The sequence below is a fragment of the Panthera pardus genome, unplaced genomic scaffold (genome assembly GCF_024362965.1).
Source record: "Panthera pardus isolate Hobbes unplaced genomic scaffold, ASM2436296v1 HiC_scaffold_21, whole genome shotgun sequence".
NCBI classification, from domain to species: domain Eukaryota; kingdom Metazoa; phylum Chordata; class Mammalia; order Carnivora; family Felidae; genus Panthera; species Panthera pardus.
In genome coordinates this window covers 50,900,941-50,925,428 of record NW_026526777.1, presented here as the reverse complement: position 1 = coordinate 50,925,428, position 24,488 = coordinate 50,900,941, and the positions used below count along the sequence as shown (strand labels likewise).

General features: G+C 42.2%; 1 protein-coding gene across 5 annotated transcripts in view; it reads right to left on the bottom strand.

The window, feature by feature from the left end:
• The window catches only part of COP1 (COP1 E3 ubiquitin ligase), a 259,654-nt gene extending 255,872 nt beyond the window's left edge, over positions 1 to 3,782 (bottom strand). For 2 of the 5 annotated variants that reach the window (XM_019425593.2, XM_019425603.2), the window contains exon 1: positions 3,067 to 3,774. In XM_019425593.2, coding sequence (XP_019281138.1) covers positions 3,067 to 3,467 — 401 coding nt within the window. In that variant the 5' untranslated portion in view covers positions 3,468 to 3,774. Of the gene's footprint in view, positions 1 to 3,066 lie in introns of all 5 variants that reach the window. The other 3 variants (XM_053909249.1, XM_019425614.2, XM_019425585.2) reach the window with 3 other exon arrangements.
• Between the last annotated feature and the right edge of the window lie 20,706 nt (positions 3,783 to 24,488).

Sequence of the window (24,488 nt, the reverse complement as noted above, 5' to 3'; positions counted from 1 at the left end):
TCTCCCCCAAAAGGCTGGCCAAACCAAATCTAGCTTGAGAATTGGGAAGATAGATTCCTAATAATGAATTCTTCTGAATATTCAACCTCACCAAAAAAGAAATAACGGACTAATGAGATTCTTAGAAAGTGAAATATTCACAATTTTTTAAAATGTTTCATTTATTTTTAAGACAGAGAGAGACACAGCATGAGTGGGGATGGAGCAGAGAGAGAGGGAGACACAGACAGAATCCGAAGCAGGCTCCGAGCTGTCAGCACAGAGCCCAACGCGGGGCTCGAACTCACAAACCGTTAGACCATGACCTGAGCCAAAGTCGGACACCCAACTGACTGAGCCACCCAAGCGCCCCAGAAATACTCACAATTTTTAACTTTCACTGGGCACTTCCAGGTTAGGACTTGGGAAAATAGACTGAAATTGTTAAAAAGTAGACGACAGACTAACAAAAATTTTAATAATCTTACCTCCCCAAAACCCCGCAAAGAAAAAAAAAATCAATGCCAGCTGTTCATACTACTCTATGGCTCTCCAACTCCCTACAAAATGGCCCATAGAAAGTACAATGCAACCCATGTGGTGCCTCGCAGACATTGTGTGCCAAATAAGTATCTTGAATGAATGATGGATTCCTTTATTTCTCACATATTCTATGTGAATGCTATATGAATGCTGACATATTTGTTTTCTTTCAGCCTTCTGAAAATTAAAATGCCAATGATGGCTAAAAGGACAAATCTGAAAATGCTCATTTTGGTTCATTAGCTTATACTTCATCATATGGCACTCTCAACTGGATACAAACACCTCTTAGACCCAATCACAAACTGGTTATTTACAAATAACAGTCAGAATTACAGCCAAGTTTCAATGAAAAATGAATGAATTCTGAATCCAGAATAATTTAAGAACAAAGCAAAAATACGAATGAAGAGGGGCGCCTGGGTGGCTCAGTCGGTTAAGCAGCCGACTTCGGCTCAGGTCATGATCTCGCGGTCCGGGAGTTCAAGCCCCGCGTCGGGCTCTGTGCTGACAGCCCAGAGCCTGGAGCCTGTTTCAGATTCTGTGTCTCCCTCTCTCTGACCCTCCCCCATTAATGCTCTGTCTCTCTCTGTCTCAAAAATAAAATAAATGTTGGGGCGCCTGGGTGGCGCAGTCGGTTAAGCGTCCGACTTCAGCCAGGTCACGATCTCGCGGTCTGTGAGTTCGAGCCCCGCGTCAGGCTCTGGGCTGATGGCTCGGAGCCTGGAGCCTGTTTCCGATTCTGTGTCTCCCTCTCTCTCTGCCCCTCCCCCGTTCATGCTCTGTCTCTCTCTGTCCCAAAAATAAATAAAAAACGTTGAAAAAAAAATTTAAAAAAATAAAATAAAATAAAATAAATGTTAAAAAAAAATTAAAAAAAAAAAATACAAATGAAGATATTTCTTCATTCTTCGGGGTGCCTGGGCGGGTCAGTCGGTTAAGCATCCGAATTCGGCCAAGGTCACAATCTCACTGTTCGTGAGTTCAAGCCCATCATCCGGCTCTCTGCTGTCGGCACAGGACCCACTCTGGATCCACTGTCCCCTCTCTCTCTCTGCCCTCCCCCACTTGCACTGAGTCTCTCTCAAAATAAATAAGCAAATTTTTAAAAGAAGAAAGAAAGGGGTGTCTGGGTGGCTCAGTCAGTTAAAAAGCTGATTCTTGGTATCAGCTCAGGGCATGATCTCACTGTTCATGAGTTCAAGCCCCACACAGGGCTCTGTGCTGACAGCGAGGAGCGTGCTTGGAATTCTCTCTCTCTCTCTCTCTCTCTCTCTCTCTCTCTCTCTCTCTCTCTCTCCCTCCCTCCCTCCCTCCCTCCCTCCCCTCCCCTCTCCCCTGTCCCTCCCTTCCTCCCTCTCTCTCTCAGAATAAATAAAATTTTTAAAGAAAATACATTGAAAAAAAGAAAAAAAAAGAACTACACCTAAGTCTAATCAATGTATTTCCTACAGTTCCAACTTCTAGCCCTATCTTATTTAATGACAACAATTCACATCATCCTCAACCCTGAAGTAAATCAACTTCCCCTACAATGACAGTGCAGGCCAACTTCCCACATCACTAATACACGAAGTCTATCAACAATTTCCTCCAGAGGAAAAGCATAAAATCCTGCCAGTTCTCATTAGCTAAAAGCAATTCTTTTCTCATAATCCTACCATTTGGATTGGGTTCTGGATACCAAACCCAATGAAAATGCCAAAACGCTTTCAGTAAAACAATCAACTCCATCTCTCGCTTAATAAAGATAACCCATCTATGTCAAGTATCAAAACTGAATGCTACTGTGTGTCATTCAAGATGCCAACTACGATGCCAAAATGTGTAATACCTGGCGTTTCTCAAAACAGAAGTCCCAGTACACTATAGTGTTATACAAATCTAATACAGCTACATCTGACACATGGATAATATTTAATAGATGTGATTCCCTTTTTCAAGACATTCAGTGACAAGTGGAATTTTTTGTGAACAGACTTTATGACCACAGTAGCCTTAACTGCAGATTTAAAAGTGGCCTACCCTTTGAAGTGGGAGGATACACACGCACAGGGTAGATATTTACATGAAATACTACTTCTCCTTAAAATACTCATAACCCATGTCTAGAGCACCATCTACCATACTTTCAATAAGCAAATTTTGACCAACTCCACCATGGGAAGCTTAATCCTCTCCCTTTCCGAGTTTAATTCACTCCAACAAGCAAAACGGACCGACAGGGTGTCTAACTCACCAGACAGCCATAAAATCCAAGGCCCAACTTTCTCCTTTTACGCACAACCATTTATTTGACCTTCCTTCTCGCCCCCTCTTATTTATTCCCTCAACTCCCCTCACTTCCTCCCCTCCAGCACCGTCCTCTATATTACCCGTACCCTCCCAGCCCCGGACTACCAAGCTTTCTTCCCCCCATCAAACACCAGCCTCAATGTCTGCAGGCACCGCCAAGGCACCAACCGGACCACCCTCCCACCGGACCCCACCAGCCCAAACAACTCCGCATCCAGCGAAAGGGAGGGCAATGCTCTTCAAACTCACCACACGAAGTCGTTGCTTTTGTCCTCGTAGGAGTTGATGAGCCCGTTGCACAGCGGGGGAAGCAGAGGTCGCTTCCTGCTGCCGCTGCCGAGGCTGGAGCTGCTCCCTCCTACGCCGGCGCTGGGCCTGGCCGCGCAGCTGAGCCGAGACTGGCCGGCGGACACCGCCCCGCCGCCGCTGCCGGACACGGCGGCCGCCACCAGCACAGGCCGCGCCGGGCCCCCGAGGCCGCCCGAGCCCGCGGCCTGGGCCGCCCCGCCGGACGCCGCCGCCGCGGCCGCCGCGGAAGGGGGCGACGGGGAAGAGGACAAGGACGAGGAGGCGGAAGTCACCGAGGAGGCCGCCGAGGAGCCAGGGCTGGTCCCGGCGGAGCCCGACCCGGCCTGGCGGCTCCCAGACATCGTGACTCCCCCCACCTCCGGCCGGGCGCTCAGAGGAGAGGGACCGCGACCCGCCGCCGCCTCCCTCCGCTCAGCCTCAGTGCATCCTGAGGCCGCGCGCCGCGCCGGGAGGTGGGGCTGAGGAACAATAAAGTTGGCTTTTTCAAGGCTGGCACCCGGCAGCGTCCGACGGGAGGGGGCGGAGGAACCTAAAAGCGGAGGAGAAACCACTACCGCTGTCGAGACCGCCGCCGCCGCCGCCGCCACCACCGCGGGCCCCGCAGCAGCCAACCCGGGCGCGCCGAAGGCCGGCCGTGCGCGCACACGAGAGGCGGAAGGGGCGGGAGCGGCGGCGGAGACGACTCCGCGGACCGCTCGGACGCACGCAGCGCGCTCCCGGCGGCGGTCTAGCAAAGCCGGTCGGGCTCCTCGGCAGCTATTGCAGCTCGTGACGAATGGAGGGCAGGCTGTCCTAAAGGCTGAAAGGACTGCGGAAAGAGGAATGAATGGTAGGGTGGCCAAATGGTTTGGAAGCGAGGGGGAGAGAGAAGAGCGCTCGAAGCTACTGCGCAGGCGCTCTGGTCGCCGACCCTCTTGGTGGCCCGGGGGTCTCTGCTGCACACTCGGAACGGCGCCGGCGCGGAGTCGCTGCACCACGCCTGTTAGGGGAGAGCCGCATTCCTGAACCTGAAGAGGGAGCGGTCGCTGTGGCCGTCGCCCGAGAGGCGGGCGGTGTGACCCAGTAGCGAGGGCCCGGCAGGTGCTTCCGAGTCGCGGTTTGAAGGCTCTGTAGACTGACTGGGACGGAAGGAAAAAACCCAGAAGCCCTGAGCTGTTGAAAAGAGCACTGGACTGAGAGTCAAGGAGTCCGGGTTCTGCTGTTAAACTATTTCACAGTATCGTGAGGAATAAAGTAACATGAAGTCAGTGAACCGTGCTTTGTAAATTGCAAACGTTGGGGCAAATATTACCAATTTTATTCGACAATGCTTGTATTTTGAAAAATTATTTACCAAATTAAGCATAACAATAATGGGAAAACATTTAATCTGAACACAGCTCAGTTAAGAACCTCCATTTAATGTGGATCTAATATAATTATCACAAAACAAAGAAACCTGGCAGTTAATAACACGAAAAAATGTGCCATTTCTGGTAGCTTTTTGGAATATCGAAAATTAATTACAGATTTTCATTTGCTATTTTGAGAACCCCAAGATTCTGAGGCATGCAAATTAGAAACAACTGGGTGATTTTCAGTATCCTTTCCAACTCTGTCATCCTTTGCTTCTTAGAGGGAAAGATCCCAGATATAATTCTGTCCTGTGTATTGAAGACCATAGGGGCTGCTGGGGCCTTTCCCTAGGTACCTTTAACCATGCTGAAGGGGCAGAACTAAAGAAGGGCCTAGATGAAAGCCCAGCAACAAGACCTAGCCATTCATCCCAGCAGTGTTCCATCATAAGGCTGTCATCCTCCTCAGCTCTGCCATGGCTGCTTACATCCTGTTCCTAGCTCAGAATAATGATACACGAATGAACTTACCAGATTTCCAAGAACCACCCTCCTTGTATTAACAAATGCATTACCCAACCCCTTGTTTAACTTGGCTTTCCAAACCCAACTGAAAGGTGAAGACTTACTCCTTAGCAAAGATATTTACACCCTAATTTGTGCTCCTAGGATGTTTGTTTGCACTTATAATATTGTATTTTAGCGGTTTATATAGGATTCTTCTCTACTAGATTATCAGCTTCAGATTTGCATCCCCAGCATGTAACATACTTGGCCCACGGTAGGTGCTTATTAAATATTTCTTAGGGTAGCTCAGTTGGTTGAGCATCCAACTCGATTTCGGCTCAAGTCACGATCTCACAGTTGGTGAGATGGACCCCCAACTCCGGGTCTTTACTGACAGAGCCGACATTGCTTGGGATTCTGTTTTCCTCTCTCTCTCTCTCTCTCTCTCTCTCTGCCCCTCCCCCACAAGCACGCTCTGTCTGAAAATGTTTATTAACATTTAAAAAGAAAATTTTTTATTTTTTTAATGTTTATTTTTGACAGAGAGACAGAGCATTCGTGGGGGAGGGGCAGAGAGAGAGGGAGACACAGAATCGGAAGCAGGCTCCAGGCTCTGAGCTGTCAACACAGAGCCCAATGCCGGGCTTGAACTCACAGACTGTGGGGGCACCTGGGTGGGTGGCTCAGTCCGTTAAGCGTCCAACTTCAGCTCAGGTCATGATCTCGCGCTCCAGTGGTTGAGCTCCGAGTCAGGCTCTGGGCTGATGGCTCAGAGCCTGGGGGGCCTGCTTCCGATTTCTGTGTCTCCCTCTCCCTCTGCCCCTCCCCCATTCATGCTCTGTCTCTCTTTGTCTCAAAAATAAATAAACTTAAAAAAAAAAAAAAAAGAACTCACAGACTTGAGATCATGACCTGAGCCGAAGTCAGGTGCTCAACCGACTGAGCCACCCAGGCGCCCCAAAATATTTCTTGACTAACAAATAAGTAAAGCAGTTGATCTCATTTTTAGTTTAATTATTTGCTTAAAGTGTGCTTTAGTTTTTCCAACTAAATTGTAAGCTACATTAAAGAGAAAGGACAGTATTGGTTCTTACGAATGAGTGCATAAAAGAAGAATGTAAAGAATCTGATGAATATTTGTTGAATATTTTCTATACATTGGCCTGGACTAGGCAAGGAAGAGATAAAGAAGCATATAAAACATTGTCCCTGCATTCAGGAAGCTTAAGGAATAATTGAAAAATTAGAAAAATACATAAAAAGATAAGTAATGTTGGAGGGGAGGGTCTGGGAGAGTTGGGGCTGGGGGAGGATAAGTAATGTTACCAAAGAGCACATACTAAATGCTCAATGAGTAAAGCAGAGAATAACAGTTTGAGCAGAAACAAACGTAAATGCTAAGGGCCAGCCATGTTGGGGGGTGGGGCTGATAGGCCTTTAAGAGAAAGGTGTGACTTGCTCAGTCAGAAAGTGTAAAGTCATGAGCCCAGAAAATAAATAAGTAAAACTGCTTACATCAAATTCAGACATCTATTTCATTGGGGGGAGTGATTATTCAGAAGTTCATCTGAGGCCCACTTTGGAAAATAACCTATAAGCACTCGGAAACAATGAAAGCATTACAAGGGGGTAAAATATATTCAAGGTGTTGCTTTGAAGATTAAGTTTTCAGCACATTAATCTTTCAGAAGAGGTGGGAGATTAGGAGCAAAGAAACTAATTAGGAAAAAATGATGGCGTCCAAACATAAGTGATGAGATTGTAGATTAAGGTGCTGACAAGGAAAATAAGGGAGTATTCTGAGAAAAAAAAAAAAAAAGAAAAAGAAAAACTGTAGGATTAAGTTACTCTCTGTAAAAGAATCTTTAGATACCTGAGGGCATAACCCATGGTCTTGTTCATCACTGTCTTTTCCAGTGCTTGGCACAAAGGCCAATAAATTGATTAAGTAAAAAAATGATGGAATACAAAGAGGAATGACTCCAAAGATGTGTCCAGGGATAACATGATGACAGCATCGGAGATGGCCAGTGAATGCTTTAGTTTGTGTTGAGGAAGTAAGACGAAAATATATTCAAGTAAGCATATCCAGGCAGTGACCAAAAATTCAGGTGAAGGCACGGGAGAAAGTTTAGGGCATGAAAACTAAAAATTGCAGGTTCCTGAGGTTCTGACTGTAGGTCTGGGGTAAGGTCTATGAATATGCATTATTACCAGCACCCCGGTAAACCGAATCCCTTGAGAAACACTGTGATTGATATTGCAGGGAATGTAAGAAGTATGTAAAATGGTTTCTTCCTTCCAGGTAGCTTACTTACTGAGAGAACAAAAGTGGTATGACCCCAACTGAGAAGTCTCCTAGGAAGAAATCATCTGTGCTTAGTATTACCTCTTTGGAACCTAGCTTCAGTAAAATCTAAATGTGCAAAAGGAAGCTGAGGGGAGAGAGGATGTCATGCAATAGAATTTCCCTTTTATATCAGTTAAATGTATGCAGACTATTCTGAAAGTACACAGTCCTTAGTAGTTTCCACTGGCAAGTTGTTCTGGAAAAGCAGAAGAGAAAAGAGGAAGCATGGCAAAACACACACACACACACACACACACACGGAAGTCAGACAACTCAGGAAAAGAAACAAATAGAAGACAAAAAAATATATGATAAATGAAAGTAAATGTAAAATAAAAACTAAGCGCTTAATAATTGAAAGAATTCCGTCGTGTTGTTAAATATTAATATTAATATTGTCAAAAATGACAAGACAAAATCCAAAGTCTTTTATGAAAATACTGCTACTGAAGTAAAATCTAATAGAGTTTCGATGGAATGGAATTACCAAGAAGATTGAACTTCCCAGACACATTTGTAAAGTGACTTATACAAATATGATAGGGAAATAGGCAGCTGGTTTCTACCTCCAGCTTGTCCTACCCTTTGGTAACCAATTTCTCAAAAAGATCCTTTCTAAAAAGCTTTACCTGCCTGAGTCACCTGAAGACTTTCCTACTTGTTAGCCCTATTTGCTGTCCAACCAAATCTCTGAATAATAGCGCCCTGTTAAGTTTTTTTTTTTTTTAATTTAATGGTGTTACCCTGTTTAAAAAAAAATGTGAAATAAACACGGTATTAAAAAGCTAAAGTTGGGGCACCTGGGTGGCTCAGTCGGTTGAGCGTCCGACTTTGCCTCAGGTCATGATCTCACAGTTTGTGAGTTCCAGCCCCGCATCGGGCTCTGTGCTGCCAGCTCGGAGCCTGGAGCCTGCTTCGGATTCTGTGTCTCCCTCTCTGACTGCTCCTCCCCCTCTCACGCTCTGTCTCTCTCTCCTTCAAAAATAAATAAACATAAAAAAAAAATAAAAATAAATTAAAAAAATAAAAAGCTAAAGTTGGTGGGGAAGGAGAAAATATATTTTTTTTGTCAGTGTGAATGGACAGGAAAGAAATAGAAAAGTTCCTGTAATACAATAGTATAATAATGCATCTGGAAGAAAATAATCTACAAGCTACTGGTAAAATGAAAAGCTCCAACTTATACATTAAAAACCAGAGGTAGACGGTTACCTATAGAGAACTGTAATTTCTCAAGATTTACTGTTTGCAGACAATCTCCTTTCTAAAAATGTCTATCACACTGATCTCATTGCTAGAATTGCATTGTTAGCTTTTATTCTCTTCTCCCAGTGTTCCTGTGTAAAATTACAAGCACTGTTCAAAGAAGGTAAATGAATAGTGCTAATACCTTGGTAAGTCAGTCATCGTATTAAAAGAAGTTAATTTCCTTTATTAAGGCACTCCTTTGGCAAGCTACTGCTGGCAATTTTAGTCAAAGCAGTTGTAAAATAGGCCAATCAGACATATTGTAACAATGAAAGATTATAGGTGGAGCTGTGAATGTAAATGCAAGTTACCAAATAGGTTTAGTCAATTTCAAAAAAAAATGCCAAGACTGGGAGAAAACAACATTGACTAGAAAAACATTTGCGCATTCTGTATATAGCAATATGTACATATGTTATGAATATGTGGGCAGGTTTAGATGCACTTGAATGTAATAAACCAAAACAAACTGATGTCTAATGAATTCAAAGGAAAACAAGTGGTGTCATCATTAGGTAGAGCCCAAGTAATAAAGGATAAAAGAAAAAAAAAAACACCTCCTGTTGAAAATGGAAACACATAACCTCACAAATCTTTTGCTCCATGGATTTGACCACCCATGCATGCGATGTGGCATAACTAAACAATCTGGGAAAGTGTATATAGCTAGAATCAAGAAATGTTTAAAACAGTAACCTGTTCACTGTAATTTGCAACAAAACTCCTTCCTAGTGTGTGATATTTCTTCCTGCCTAGTGCCCCGGGCATTCCGCTGTAATAGCGGGTGAGTCATACCATGCGTGACTCCTCCTGCAATGCTCACTCCTATCAGCCACTAAATTCTGTTAAGAAACTGGGAGTGCTAAAGAAGCACTGAAGTGTGAACTTATGTAAACAACCTACAATGAAGAGTGAATAGTATTTGGTTATAATATAATTATAATTGAATTTATATCAGGTTGCAAGAGAAGTTACTTTGGGAAGCCTATTAACCCTTGAAGGTGATGTCAAATAAAACAAGGATTCCTTTTTTTTTTTTTTGACAGAGAGAGAGAGAGCTAGGAAAGAGAGAGCGAGTGAGGAAGGCGCAGAAAGAGGGGAAGCACGGAGAGAGAGAGAATCCCAGGCAGGCTCCTTGCTGTCAGCGCAGAGCCCAGTTTGGGGCTCTATCTCACAAACCATGAGATCGTGACCTGGGCCGAAATCAAGAGTCAGGCGCTTAACCAAATGAGCCACCCAGGCGCCCCAACAAGGATTACTTCTGACATGTTTCCTCTTTTTTTTTTTTTTAATGTTTATTTATTTTTATTTGAGAGAGAGAGAGAGAGAGAGCGTGCCTGCGTGCAAGTTGGGGAGGGGCAGAGAGAGAGGGAGACAATCCAAAGCAGGCTCCAAGCTCTGAGCTGTCAGAGCTCTCATTACAAACCTTGAGATCATGACCTGAGCTGAATGAAGTCAGACGCTTAACTGACTGAGCCACCCAGGCGCCCCTGACGTTTCCTCCTCTTATTTCCTGAGTCCATATGGTAATTCTTATCTTTTCAATTCGATTTACTCAGATAACAAAGGGTATTTCTTTTCTCACCCTGTTGAGCCCTCCCACACACAGCCTCAGGCATCTACCATCACACCAGTTCATAAACTGCATTTGCACTTAGCAATTTATTGTGAGATAGTAGAAATTCACCTTCAGTTGGGAAAAATTAAGTCAGCAGTAAAGCTGCTGGCCCAAATCCTGGCACCCCACCCTATGTTCAAAAATTGAGGGTTGCTGAATCTGGGTGATCTCTGACAATGGTTCAACTGATATAAGAGCATATATTAGTTTTGAGTCATTAAACCAAAGTCCTAAGTAAAAACTACACCATTCTTCCTCCTTCCTTCCTTCATTGTATGCTACTACATCATTCTCAAATACTTGGTTTGTACCAAGATGTAACCGATATTGATAACATGTCTGAAGACATTATAAGCTGAATCCCATACTAAAAATCAAATTCAGTCTTGGTATCTGCTGCAGTGTCAGTAGAAGTGTATTACTTTTCCCTTGCTGCCATAACAAATTACCACAAGTTCAGCGGCTCAAAACAACAGAATTTAGGCTTGCCGATTTCACTGCCAAGTCTCACAAGACTGAAATCAAGCAGAGCCGTTTTCCTTTCTGGAGGCTCTGGGGGATAATCTTCGTCTAGGCTCCTTCGAGTTGTTGGCAGAATTGAATTTTATGTGGTCATAAGACTGTTTCCTTCCTGGCTGTCGGCTCAGAGCTATTCTCAGCTTCCATTCACCTGCATTCCTTGGCACATGGCCCCTTACCTTTCTTAACAGCAACAGTGGATCAAGTCCTTCTCACGCTGTATCTCTCTGACTCTTCTGCCTTCCTCCTCCGCATTTTAAGGGCTTATGTGATTAAACTGGACCAACCCAAATAATCCAGGATAATCTCTCTAAAAGTCAGCAAATTCCACCTGCAAAATCTCAATGCCTTGTAACATAACATTGACCCAGTTCCAGGGATTAGGGCATGGACCTCTTTGGCAGGGCTTTAATCTGCCTACTATATGCAGTAGAGACTACATATTGCTCAATGAATACTTCTTGGTTGATTAGGCAACATGAAGTACTACATGGCTTATCTACACAGGTAAGAATTTGCTTCTTCCAAAGAACCACTTTATAAGATAATGATTCCTTTGAATGTTCTCTTTAGAGAAACAGAATACTGAGAAAATCTGTTCCTCTTCTTGTGTGAATCATCTCAGCTTCTGACATTAAGTGGACCAGTTGCCTTCATTTAGTACACTTATTAAATATTGATTAACTTAACATATCAATACAAATTTATACTGACTGATAAATTTAAGTACCCACTCTAGACATCATTACTGAACATTTCTTTGTATGTCACGGCAGAACAATGCACCTGCTTCCTTGATAGGAATTTTTTTCCATGATTTTTTTTTTTTTTTTTTTTTTGAATTGTGTCCTTTCCATGGCTGTGTCAGGTTACCTTTTCTTTTTTTTTTTTTTTTTTAATGTTTTATTTATTTTTGAGACAGGGAGAGACAGAGCATGAACAGGGGAGGGTCAGAGAAAGAGGGAGACACAGGATCCGAAACAGGCTCCAGGCTCTGAGCTGTCAGCACAGAGCCCGACGCGGGGCTCGAACTCACGGACCGCGAGATCATGACCTGAGCCGAAGTCGGACGCCCAACCGACTGAGCCACCCAGGCGCCCCTCCATGATTTTTTTTATACTTAGAGCATATTTATATTGCAAGAGATTCTTTCACCTGAGAAGTGAGACAGAAAAATCCGGGGAGCTTTGAAATTTGGTTTGTTGAGCCAGCATGTCATTTATTCCTCCTATTCTACTCTACAAATGAATACAGAAGTAGAATTTACGACTAAAATGAAAACCTTGTGATTGCTACTTCAAGATGGCAGACTGAGATCACACATTTACCTCTTCTCTTTCTGAAAATGCCTTGAAAAGGAAATGAATGAGATCTCTAAAGGAATAAATTCTTAACAGCACCATAAAACAGAATGGAAGACCAATAGTGAACAAGAAAATTGGGGGAGTTTCTCAAATATATATGTATATTTGTATCTATATGTACATAAGTGTATACTGTATATAGCAGATGGTAATTAACTAATATATGCAGTTATACTATGATAGGATATATATATATATATAATATAGATTTTATGATATATGTGTATATCATAATAGACCAATGAAGAATCTAGAGTAGACAAGGTCATTTCCAAAGTATATTCAGGCTAAAGTTACTGGAGAGCAACAAAGCCTTTTTTTCCCAATAGAGCCTCAAGCATGATGAAGCCTTCTAGCACTAGTTATGATAATTAATTAAAAGACTACCGGTGGAACAGTTGGTCTAAGTACATACAGATGGTACAGTAAAACTACAAATGGCTCATTAAATCAGTTATGGTTCCTTTGGTTGTTCCCTCCTCTCCTACTTGAATAACTATGATAATTCTAGAACTAATACATGCCAGTGGCAGGTGGGCACCGCCCCCCCCCCCCCCCCCCCCGCTTGAACATGTATGCATTTATCAGATCAAAACCAGGACCTCTGTGGTTAAGCCCTCCCCCATTCAGCTATACCTAAAAAGGCTAGCAGTGATAAGATTTGTCTCTAAGCTAAAGACCAGGAAAATCTCTCAAAGAAAGTGAATCCTCTAGATAAGCAGGCTCTTATTATAGGCAAAGCATACCGTTGAGAGAAAGGCTGAATAAACCCTTAGATAACAGGGAATCACATAATGGACAGGGGAGTAGTGGAAAGAAGGAGGAAGATGGAAATTCAGCCTTTGCCCAGTACCCTCAAGAATGAAGCCCTCCTTCCTCCAGCACTTGTGGAAGTGCCCGGCTTTACATGCTTCCTTCCACATCCATACACCCTGAGGGGATAGCTTATTGCTAAGTGACAGAAGCCAGTCTGAAAGGCTATATACTGTATAATGCTAACAATATGACATTTGGGAAAAAGCAAAATGTAGAGACAGTAAACATATCAGTGATTTCCAGGAATTCAGGGAAGAGGGAAGGAGGGATAAATAGGTGAAGCATAGGGGACTTCCAGGCCAGTGCAACTACTCCAAGTGATATACTATAATGGTTGACACAGAGCATTATACCTGTATCAAAACCCACAGAACTGTACAACACTAAGATTGAGCCCTAATGTAAACTATAGGCTTTAGTTAATAATAGTGTGTTAATATTCCATTCATCCATTATAACAAATATACCACACTAATGCAGTATGTTAATAATAGGAGAAACTGTTGGTGGGGGTGGAGGGGGGGAGATAGGGAAGTTCTATGTCCTCTCTGCTCTTTGTGTCTTTAAATCTAAAACTGCTCTAAATAATGAAGCCTATCAATTAAAAAAAAAAAAAATACAGGCTCTTGGGTGGTTCCGTTGGTTAAGCATCTGACTTCGGCTCAGGTCATGATCTCACAGTTGGTGAGATCGAGTCCCTCTGTGTTGACAGCTCAGAGCCTGGAGCCTGCTTTGGATTCTGTGTCTCCCCCTCTCTTTGCTCCTCCCCTGCTTGGGCCCTGTCTATCTCTTTCAAAAAACAATAAACATTAAAAAAATAAAAATAAAAATAGGGGTGCCTGGGTGGTTCAGTCAGTTAAGTGTCTGAATTCAGCTCAGGTCGTGATCTCACAGTTCATGGGTTCGAGCCCTGTGTCAGGCTCTGTGCTGGAAACTTCTTTGAATTCTCTGTGTGTGTGGATCTCTCTCTCTGCCCCTCCCTGTCTGCTCCCATTCTCTCTCTCTCTCTTTCAAAAATAAACATTAAAAATTTTTTGAAAAATAAAAATAAAAATAAATACACAAAATTTAAAAAACAAAATAATGTGTTAGCTAACATGAATTTAAATTTTTAAAAAATGAAATGAATTTTCAGAGGTTTAAGGAATGGATTATGGATAACTAAAGGGAAAAAATAGACAAATGTTAAAGAAAAATTCCCAGATCAGAATAAAAAATTCCCAATCATTATAATATTATTCATGACAGATCTGTATTGAGACAGTAAGATCAGACTACCTAACAAGTGCCAAACAAGAACATTAAAAAAATATTTTACCAGTGAAATTTCAAATCATCAAGGATAAAAACAAAGTACTAAATTTTTTCCTCTTTTTTTTTTTATAGATTTTATTTTTAAGTTATCTCTGTACCCTAAGTGGGGCTCAAACTCACAACCACAAGATGAAGAGTCACCTGCTCTACTGGCTGAGCCAGCTAGGCGCCCCAAGAAAATACCAAATTATTGTCAATATATAGGAAGGTAAGTATTACTTTAAAATAATGAGAATCAGGGGTGCCTATGTGGCTCTATCCAAGGAGCATGTGACTTTTGACCTCAGAGTCATGAGTTCAAGCCCCATGTTGGGTGTAGAGATTACTTACACAAATAAATTTCAAAATAATGAGAATCAGATTGACATTGGATATTGCTATGGACTGAGTGCTTGTGTCCTTCCAAAGTTCTTATGTTGAATTCCTAACCCCCAGCGTGATGATATTAGGAGGCAGATTTGGGGAGGTGATTAGGTCAACCCTCATAAATGGAATTAGTGCCCTTACAAGAGACAAAAGAGCTTACTGCCTCTCTCTCCCTCCTCACTGTCATATGAAGATACAAGGACAAGACAGCCATCTACAAACCATGAAGTGGGCTTTCACCAGATACTAAATCTACAAGTACCTTGATCTTGGACTTCCCAGCCTTCAGAGCTCAGAGAAGTAAATGTTGTTTAAGCCACTCAGTCTGTGGCAATGAGTTGTGGTAGCCCAAGCCGGCTAAGACAGATGTGTTGTAAGCAACACTAGATGCTATTAGAAAAAAATGCCTACCAAGTTCTGAGGGAAAACTATTTTAAGCCTAAAATTCTAAAACCAAAGTATGAGTCAAGTGTGAGGGCAAAACAAAGATATTTTCAGACATAAAAGTGCTTGAAATGCTTACTACCTGTAGTGGATACCGATGGTGCCCAACCCAATTCCTTTTACCTGGCCGGGTCACCTGGCTGTTGAGTATTGGCTGTGAATGGCTCACAACACAGCCTTGTTTTCTGGAGGGTGCCCTGCTGCAGCTGGGAGCCACCTTCCTAACTGGCTTCTATCCTTCCACCCATCTTCCACACCGGGAGCCAATGGCCAATCCACTGACACAAGCTGAACAAAACTCCAGCCTCCAGGGACCAACCCTGCAGTGTACATGGTGCTCCTTGGCTCCCCAGAAAACTAGACTGAAATGAGTTGCCAGATGAAACCTCATTCTCACCTTGTTTTCTTCCCCTACCCTATCCTGCTTCCCTCCCTCCCCTTCTCCTGAGAGAAAACCCTCATTAAATCATTTTCATAAGAATTCCCATCTCAGGCTCTGCTTCTAGGGAACACAACCTACCACCCTACACATTCCCCAAAAAAGTTGGCTTAAGAATGAACTCCAGGGGTGCCTGGGTGGCTCAGTCGGTTAGGCGTCCACCTTCAGCTCAGGTCATGATCTCACAGTTTGTGAGTTTGAGCCCTGCGTCGGGCTCTGTGCTGACAGCTCAGAGCCTGGAGACTGCTTTGGATTCTCTGTCTCTTTCTCTCTCTGCCCCTCCCCACTTGTGCTCTCGCGCGCAGCGCTCTCTCTCTCTCTCTCTCGAAAATAAATAAATGTAAAAAACTTAAAAAAAGAATGAACTCCAATTGGGGCGCTTGGGTGTCTTAGTTGGTTAGGTGTCTGACTCTTGATTTCGGCTCAGGTCATGGATACAGCCCCAGGCTAGGCTCTGCACTGACAGCACAGAGTCTGCTTGGGATTCTCTCTTTCTCCCTCTCTCTTTGCTTCTCCCCTGTATGTGTGCTCTCTCTCTCTCAAAATAAATAGATAAACTTAAAAAAAAAAAAAAAAAGAATCCAAGGGACTTCCACCTCTGACCAATATGGAGTAACATGGACTAAATTTACCCTCTCACAAGAAACCCCTAAAAAACTAGGCTCACTGTGTGAGACAATGCTTTCATTTTTTTATTTTTTTATTTTTATTTTTATTTTTAAAAATTTTTTAACGTTTATTTATTTTTGAGACAGAGAGAGAGCGAGCATGAACAGGGAAAGGTCAGAGAAAGAGGGAGACACAGAATCTGAAACAGTCTCCAGGCTCTGAGCTGTCAGCACAGAACCCGACGTGGGGCTCAAACCCACGGACCGAGATCATGACCTGAGCTGAAGTCAGACGCTTAACCAACTGAGCCACCCAGGCGCCCCTGCTTTCATTTTTTTTAATGTTTATTTTATTATTTTTGAGAGCGAGGGAACATGAGTGGGGGAGGTGCAGAGAGGGAGGGAACAGAGGGTCTGAAGTAGGCTCCACGCTGACAGCAGAGAGCCCAATGCAGGGCTCAAACTCACGAACCATCAAATCATGACCTGAGCTGAAGTCAGACACTCACCCAACTGAGCCACCCAGGTGCCCCTAAAACAATGATTTTAGACATCGGATATTGAGTAGCGTAGAGCAGTGGTCCCCAAGAAACGGGAAATAAATGAGGTGAACCCTAAAATTATCCCAGCTTACTGCCTGAAGAACATCTCCAGTCCACTCTACACCCCCAGGCAGCACCAGAGGGTGGTTCTCAGTTGAGGAAACGTAAGTGGGAGTTGGAGTGGCTGAGAATCCAGTGGGTAGAGTTTTCAGGGCAGTGCTGCAGAAAGGAAAAAACTATATGAAAAGATCTAAAAAGTATCTTAGGGTGGCTCAGTCCATTTAGCGGCCAACTCTTGATTTCCACTCAGGTCATGATCCTAGGGTCATGGGATGGAGCCCTGCATCAGACTTCAGGCTGAGTGTGGAGCCTGCTTGGGATATTCTCTCTCTCTCTCTCTCTCTCTCTCTCTCTCTCTCTCTCTCTCTTTCTCTCTCTCCCTCCTCGGCCCCTCTTCCCCTCTTACATGCTCTCTCTCTAAAATAAAAATAAATTTAAAAATCTCTTAAAAAAATAAAGAAAGAATATCTTCTTTAAGTCTTCAACTGAATACCGATTCATGCCTGTACGTGAGGAAAATGCCTGAGATTGGGTAAGAACCACCCAAAGGAGCAAGATTGGAATCACTCCCAAAGTCTGCACTGAACCAGGAAGAGACATTGCAACTAGAGCAAATTACTCTGGCTAATTCACCAGAATTTCATCACGGTCTTCAATTCTAGCAAGTGCTGAAAAAATAAAAATAACAAGACATAAAATATGGAGAACCAACAGAGGGCTGCTGGAGGGGTTGGGGGGGATTGGATAGGCTAAATGGGTAAGGAGCTCTAAGGAATCTACTCCTGAAATCATTGTTGGACCATATGCTAACTAACTTGGATGTAACTTAAACAATAAATTAATTAATTAATTAAAAAAATAACAAGACATACAAATATTACACAAAGAGGCAGTGCTATCATTATTCAATAAATAATGCTGGAAACATTGTTCATTTAGAAAAATTGTAAATTAAACCCCCGGTTTGTGCCATGCAAAAAAATATATATTCCAAATAAAGTTTTAAATATAAAAGAATAAGGGGCACCTCAGTGGCTCAGTCAGTTAAGCAGCTGACATCCGTTCAGGTCATGATCTCATGGTTCCTGAGTTTGAGGATGTGCAAACTGACAGTGCAGAACCTGCTTGGGAGTCTATCTCTCTCTGTCCCTCCCCCACGTGTATGTGTGTGTGTGTGTGTGTGTGTGTGTGTTCGTGCACGCTCTCTCTCTCAAAATAAATAAACTTAAAAAATTATATATATATAAAATAATAATTATCAAGTAATAGGTAGTATTTCTGAGCGTTCATATTGAGCCTGACATAATCTTTTCCAAAACGTTATGGAATAAGTATACTAGAACATTTAGGTTATAGTGAAGAGGGTTGCAGGTTTTGGAGTAAGACTCTGATATCTGTGTCATTCCCCACCTCCAGCCCTCACTCTCTTCTAGTATTAAAACCTGAGATCATGTCCTTTATTCTTGTCTCTTTTGTTTGCCACTCTAAGGGCCTCTTCAAACTGAGTAATGTTTTGTTTTTTTAATTCTGGGAAATTAATCATCACAGTTCATTATATTATTTCACCTTATAGTTCCTTCTTTTTCTTTCCTTCTCGATTTCAATTAATTGGTTTTGGCACTTTTATTTTTCTTCACTCTACCTCTTATCTATATACATATACATATATAGTTCACATGTTGTTATATATATCTACAATTTATATATTTATAGTATTATCTATATATTTATATTCTCCTTCATTTTTTACTTTCAAGTAGAGCTCCTCCATCTAATTCTTTCACTAATTTTCATTCATCTGTTATTCTATTATTATACGTTTCCTACCAAATAGTTCCACTTTTTTGTTTTTTAAATAATTTTTGGTTCCAGGGGTGCCTGGATGGCTCACTCAGTAGGGCATGTGACTTTTGATCTTGGGGTTGTGAGTTCGAGCTCAGTTGGGGATTGAGATTACTTAATAAATGGAAGTAAAATTAAAATAATAATAATAACTTTTGGTTCCTAAGAGACGTAAGATTAGCAGATGATATCCAATCATAACTTAATTACTAATCTGTAGAAGATTCAGTGTGTCAGTCTTTCTCTGTTCTTCAGGAATAACATTTATTCATTCAACAAACATTTATTAGATACTTGCTGTGTATCAACCACTGTATCAAGTTCTGGAGACACGGTAGTTACACAAGCTTCCTTCCTGCATAAGCTTTATGTGCTAATAAATATATTAAGTCAGTAGATAAATTCTGTGAAACACAGTTGACTGATGGAAATGATGTTTTGATTAAATTGGTCAAAACCATCTCTAATGAAACTAATATTTGATCAGAGACCTGAATGAAAAAAGGAAGTGGGCCAGGGAACAGCCAGGGAAGATCATTCTAGGCAGAAATTATCACAGCGTGTGCAAAGGCCCTTTGTAGGGGGAACGCTTAATAGTCGAAACTCAAAAAAAACAGTGTGCTAAAACAGTATGTCCGGGGGGGGGGGGGGGATATAAAGTTAGAAAGGTGGTGTTATGGGCTAAATTGTATCCCCTACCATTCATATGTTGAAGTCCTAACCCTAATCCTTCAGAATGCAACTACATTTGGAGATAGGATCTTTATAGAGGTGACTAAGTTCAAATTAAGGCCTTTAAGGTAAGCTGTAATTCAATCTGACCAGTGTACTTGTAAGTAGAGAAATGTGGACAACAGAGAGATGCCAGGAGCATGTACAGAGGAAGGAGCATGTGAGGACACAGCAAGAAGGTGACCATCTGGAAGCCAAGAAGGTAGACCTGAGGAGAAACCAATCCAGTCAACATCCTGATCTCAGACTTCCAACTCCTAGAACCATGCGAAAATAAATGCCTGTTGTTTAAGCCACCTAGTCTGGGGGGCGCCTGGGTGGCTTGGTTGGTTAAGCGTCCAACTTTGGCTCAGGTCATGATTTCATGGCTTGAGAGTTCAAGTCCTGCATCCGGGTCTGTGCTCACAGCTCAGAGCCTGGAGCCTGTGTCCCTCCCTGTCTCTCTCCTGCTTGCACTCTGTCTGTCTCTCTCTCTCTCCCTCTCTCTCTCTCTCAAAAATAAACATTAAGACAAAATTTAAGCCACCTAGTCTATAGTATTTTGTTATAGTAGCACTCGCAAACTAATACAGGTAGCCAGGAACCATTTTTAAAATTTTTTTTTTTTTTTTTTAACGTTTATTTATTTTTGAGACAGAGTGAGACAGAGCATGAACGGGGGAGGGGCAGAGAGAGAGGGAGACACAGAATCAGAAGCAGGCTCCAGGCTCTGAGCCATCAGCCCAGAGCCCGACGCGGGGCTCGAACTCACAGACCGCGAGATCGTGACCTGGGCCGAAGTCGGACGTCTAACCGACTGAGCCACCCAGGCGCCCCGCCAGGAACCATTTTTAACAGTAGGTGTTATAATTGTAACAGATTTTATTCACAGAAACTATGCGAGATTACATGTTCTTGTTTTAATGGTGTACTTGATGAGACTTTCTTGAGAATAACATTAAGACTCTGTACAGATCAAGGGAAAACTACCCTAACATATGCCACTTTGGCATATTGATCATTTTAAATAAAAGTCACTTAAGAGATGACTTATACAAAAAGGACACTCAGACCCTTCATCCTTCTGAAGGCAGGAAATGAATTTCCCATGTGAAAGTTACCCTCCCTGTACCAGGAGGTAAAGAGACATCCTTCTCACCAGAGATGAGAAATTTAGAGCTCAGAAGGTTGTATAAATAACTCTTGTTACTTTGTTTTTAGAAGTTTTATTTAAAGATTTTATTTTAAAGTAATCTCTATACCTAATGTGGGGGCTTGAACTTACAACCCTGAGATCAAGAGTCACATGCCTGACAGGTGCTCCAACTTTTCTTACTTTTTACTAATTTACTACCCCAGCCCAAATTCTGTTTAGAATTCCTTAACTGAAACTCCCCAAATTAAGTTTTTTTAATCCTGTCAATTCCTCACAGATTTATTGTTTCTTTGGCTGAGAAGTATAAAAACTGCTGCCTTGGTAATTTCTTTGGGTCTCCATTTCATTATGTGGCCTCTGTGTACACATAATAAAACTTTGTTTGTTTTTTTTTTCCTGTTAATCTGTCTCATGTAAATTTAACAGTTTTTCATCTACTGGAAGACCTTGAGGATAGAGAAGCACTTTTCTTTCCTTTCAACTCACAGGTTGTTTCCATTTTTTTCCCCATGAGGAAAGAAAGCATAATCAATAGTGTGGTGAGAATTATTAAGAGTTTGGCTAAAGGTCCAGAACTAATCACTGAGAACAAAAAAATAGACATATTATTTAACAATAAGAACAATAAAAATGCAACTCCCACTTGTCAAAAAAAAAAAAAAGAATGAAAGAAAGAGAAAGAAAAAGGTCAACATAAAAAGGTAAATCATAAACTGTGGGTAAGTTTTTGCAGTAAATAAGCATGACAAAACATAGGCCCTCTGTAATCTATAGTAATTGTGGTTTTTAAAAAAAAAATTTGATGTTTATTTCAAGAGAGAGACAGAGAGAGACAGAGTGTGTGTGTGTGTGTGTGTGTGTGTGTGTGTGTGTGTGCGCGCCCAGGAGTGGCACAGAGAGAGGCAGAGAGAGAATCCCAAGCAGGCTCTGTGCTGTAAAGGCAGAGTCCAATGAGGGACTGGGGGCTCGAACTCACAAATGGTGGGATCATGACCTGAGCTGAAATCAAGAGTTAGATGCTTAATGGCCTGAGCTCCCCAGGCGCCCCAGTGATTGCATTTTGAATACCACCATCTATTTACCTTACCTCTGGTGACACATGGAGAGCTGTGCCCTTTCTCATTTCTCATTTTCAGTCCACGTGGTTCTGGAAAGAACCAAACCCCAAAACTCCAAATTTAACATATTATCTAGACTTAAACCAATCAGTGAATCACATTCTTAGGGCCTTACCCACACCTCCAACCAGAATGATTGGTTTAGGAATGGACAAATTATTCAAGAAAGGGGAGCTTTTGCTGGGACATCTAGAAAGGAGAGGGTTTTTTTGTTTTGGTTTGGTTTTTTATTGGATATGAAGCTAACTAGGTCATAGGGACTGAAACTGTTGCCACCATAATGGTACCATCTTGTTACCACGTGGAAACCAAGAATGAGTCCGACACAGAGGAAAGCAGTATTAACACGTGGAGAGATGAAATTCTGACCACATCATTTCAGCCCTGAATCCAGCCATATCTGATATTAGCACCAACCTCAAGTATTTAGTTACACAGGCAGTAAATCCCTTACTGCTGTCATTGCTCTTGGCATTGTAGTTATCAATATCTTTCAACAAGATTGTCAGGTTCTTAATTGTAATGACTATTCTGATCTATTCCTAGCATCTGGCAAAGTGCCTAGTATATAAAGGGCAAGGTACATATATTTTTGCTAAACGGATATTGAATTAAGATGCTGTCATATTTTAAAGATGCCTTAAAGACTAATCCAACTTCCCCTGTGATTCTGACTTTTCACAACATCATGAAGATATTTTCTAGTCCAAGGTGAATGTATGACTCACACAGAACTCACTAATACCCTCTTAGTATCACGACTCCATATTTTTGGTGGGTGATAAATTTTATACACTTCCAAACACCCCCATAGCAACTAAAGTTTCAAAAATACACTCAAAATCGTATTTTTATCCTCATCAGCTCATATACTATTTATCATCTCAGATCGGAAGCCCCAGTAGCAATCTACTTCGGAAGTCCTGGTTTGCCTTCCTCCTACTCAGGAAGGAACAAAATCTCCAGAGTGACATTGTTCATTTGCACATTCTTTCCTTCACGTGTTCACTGTATCATTAATCTATGGCTACTTATCAAATGCCCATAAACTTAGAGGCTTAAAAAATATCACTTACTGAGTTCTTCGCTCTACAGGTTAGCGGTTTCCTCTGAGCTCCACTGGGCAGTTAGCTCTTCATGTCTCAATTGGACTGCCTCACGCTCCTGCCGAATTGGCTGGGAGCCAGCTGTTCTATGATGACTTTAGCTGGGACACCACAGTCTGCTCCACGTACTGTCGTATCACTCTATCCTGAACATTAACTCAAGGTAAACCATAAAACATAAAACCCGTATGTTCAGGATGTCACAAGGTAGGCAATACCAAGAGAAATTACTCATAAGACTGGAATAAAAATCAAATCTGGATTTAATGAAGAAGAGACGGTATTCAAAAGCATTATTGCAAGAGAGGGGAAAGGGTATTGCAAGTGGGGGAGGGCGATTATAGCAACAGGAAGAAGGCTTTGACCACAAGGTGTGAAAGCAACACGCAAGACTTAAGCAAAAGGGAAGAGTAAACAAAGCTAAAAAGAACTAGGCGTGGGGAAGTGGGGTGAATGGGTGGTGTGAAACGTAATTATTGCAAACCTCACTGAAGTGGCATTAGGAGGTTTCAACCACACCAATAGTAGTTAATCGCAGCCCCAATAGGAAGAGATGGACTTGACTTTAGGACTTGACCTTACATAGATTTCACCTTGCATGTGGATACTACTGTACCATTCCAGCCGGAGGAAGAGAAGCTTTCCTCCCCAATCCCCTCTTCCCCGGAACAGTTCAACCAATGAGGAGCCACCACACATTGAACTTCCAGTTTACTCCAATGGGGGTTGAGTTTATAACAGCCTTTCCAACTTACCCCTTTTCTCCTTGCAGAAGGGTGCCTCTCCGGGTGCCTAGCTGGCTCAATCTGAAGAGTATGCGACTCTTGAGCTAGGGATCCTGAGTTTGAGCCCCATGTGGGGTGTGAAAATTACTTACATAAGAAAAAAACCTAATTAACAACAACAACAAAAAAAGCCTGCCTCTCTTTTATTCCCCAGACTTGGGTAAGATTTTGCTGTAGCTTGTTTGTCTCAGATTTCATTCTCTTTTATTCCCCATAACCCCATCTTTGGCTGGTGAAGTAACCTGCAGTTTAAGGTTAACGGTGGCATATCCAAGTAGTAGATGAGAGAATATTTTATTTTACCCTGATGCCCGTGTATTCTCAGGGGAATGTATACTGCTCAGGTTGAGGATGGGCTAAAGTTTAGGGGCCTGAGGTAAGGAGACAGATGAACAGAAAAAAAAAAAAATTTTTTTTAATGTTTATTTTATTTTTGAGAGAGAGGACGAGGGAGGGAGGGACACAGCGAGAGGGAGACAGAGAACCCGAAGCAGGCTCCACGCTGATACCAGACAGCCCTACCCAGGACTCGAACTCATTAACCGTGAGATCATGACCTGAGCCGAAGTCAGCCGCTTAACTGACTGAGCCACACAAGTGCCCCCCCCCACACACCAATTTTTTTTTTAAAGATGTTTTAGTTACTTAATGGGAGCCCCTCAAAAATATAAGACTCCAAGCCTAGAAGATTGAGGCTTATAGACCACCATGAGCTAAAGAGAGGCTTAGGGGCTTGGGGTTTCAAAAAAATGGAAAGGCAATTCACAGAAGTTGAGAAAAAATGTTTGGTAAACAAAGGTTGCCTGGCCAGGAAGGTAATAGCTCTCTTCCTGTAAACAGGACCCCTTTCTAATGTAAATTTACTTTACAAATGTAGATTTCTCTTACAAACGGGTAATTTCGGTTTTCAGAGCTTCTGCAGGGTCTATAGTTTCTTAAAAATAATCAGTTCAAACTAATCCTTCTGCCAAAGAGGCATATTTTGGGGTGGCTTATTATGCTACTCTTCAAATTGCTAAGTTGTTTTTATTATAATAAATCTTAAAAAGTCCTATCTCTTAGGAATGGATAAGTATAAAAGAGCCTGGAGGAAAGGTGATCCCTCATTCTGGTAG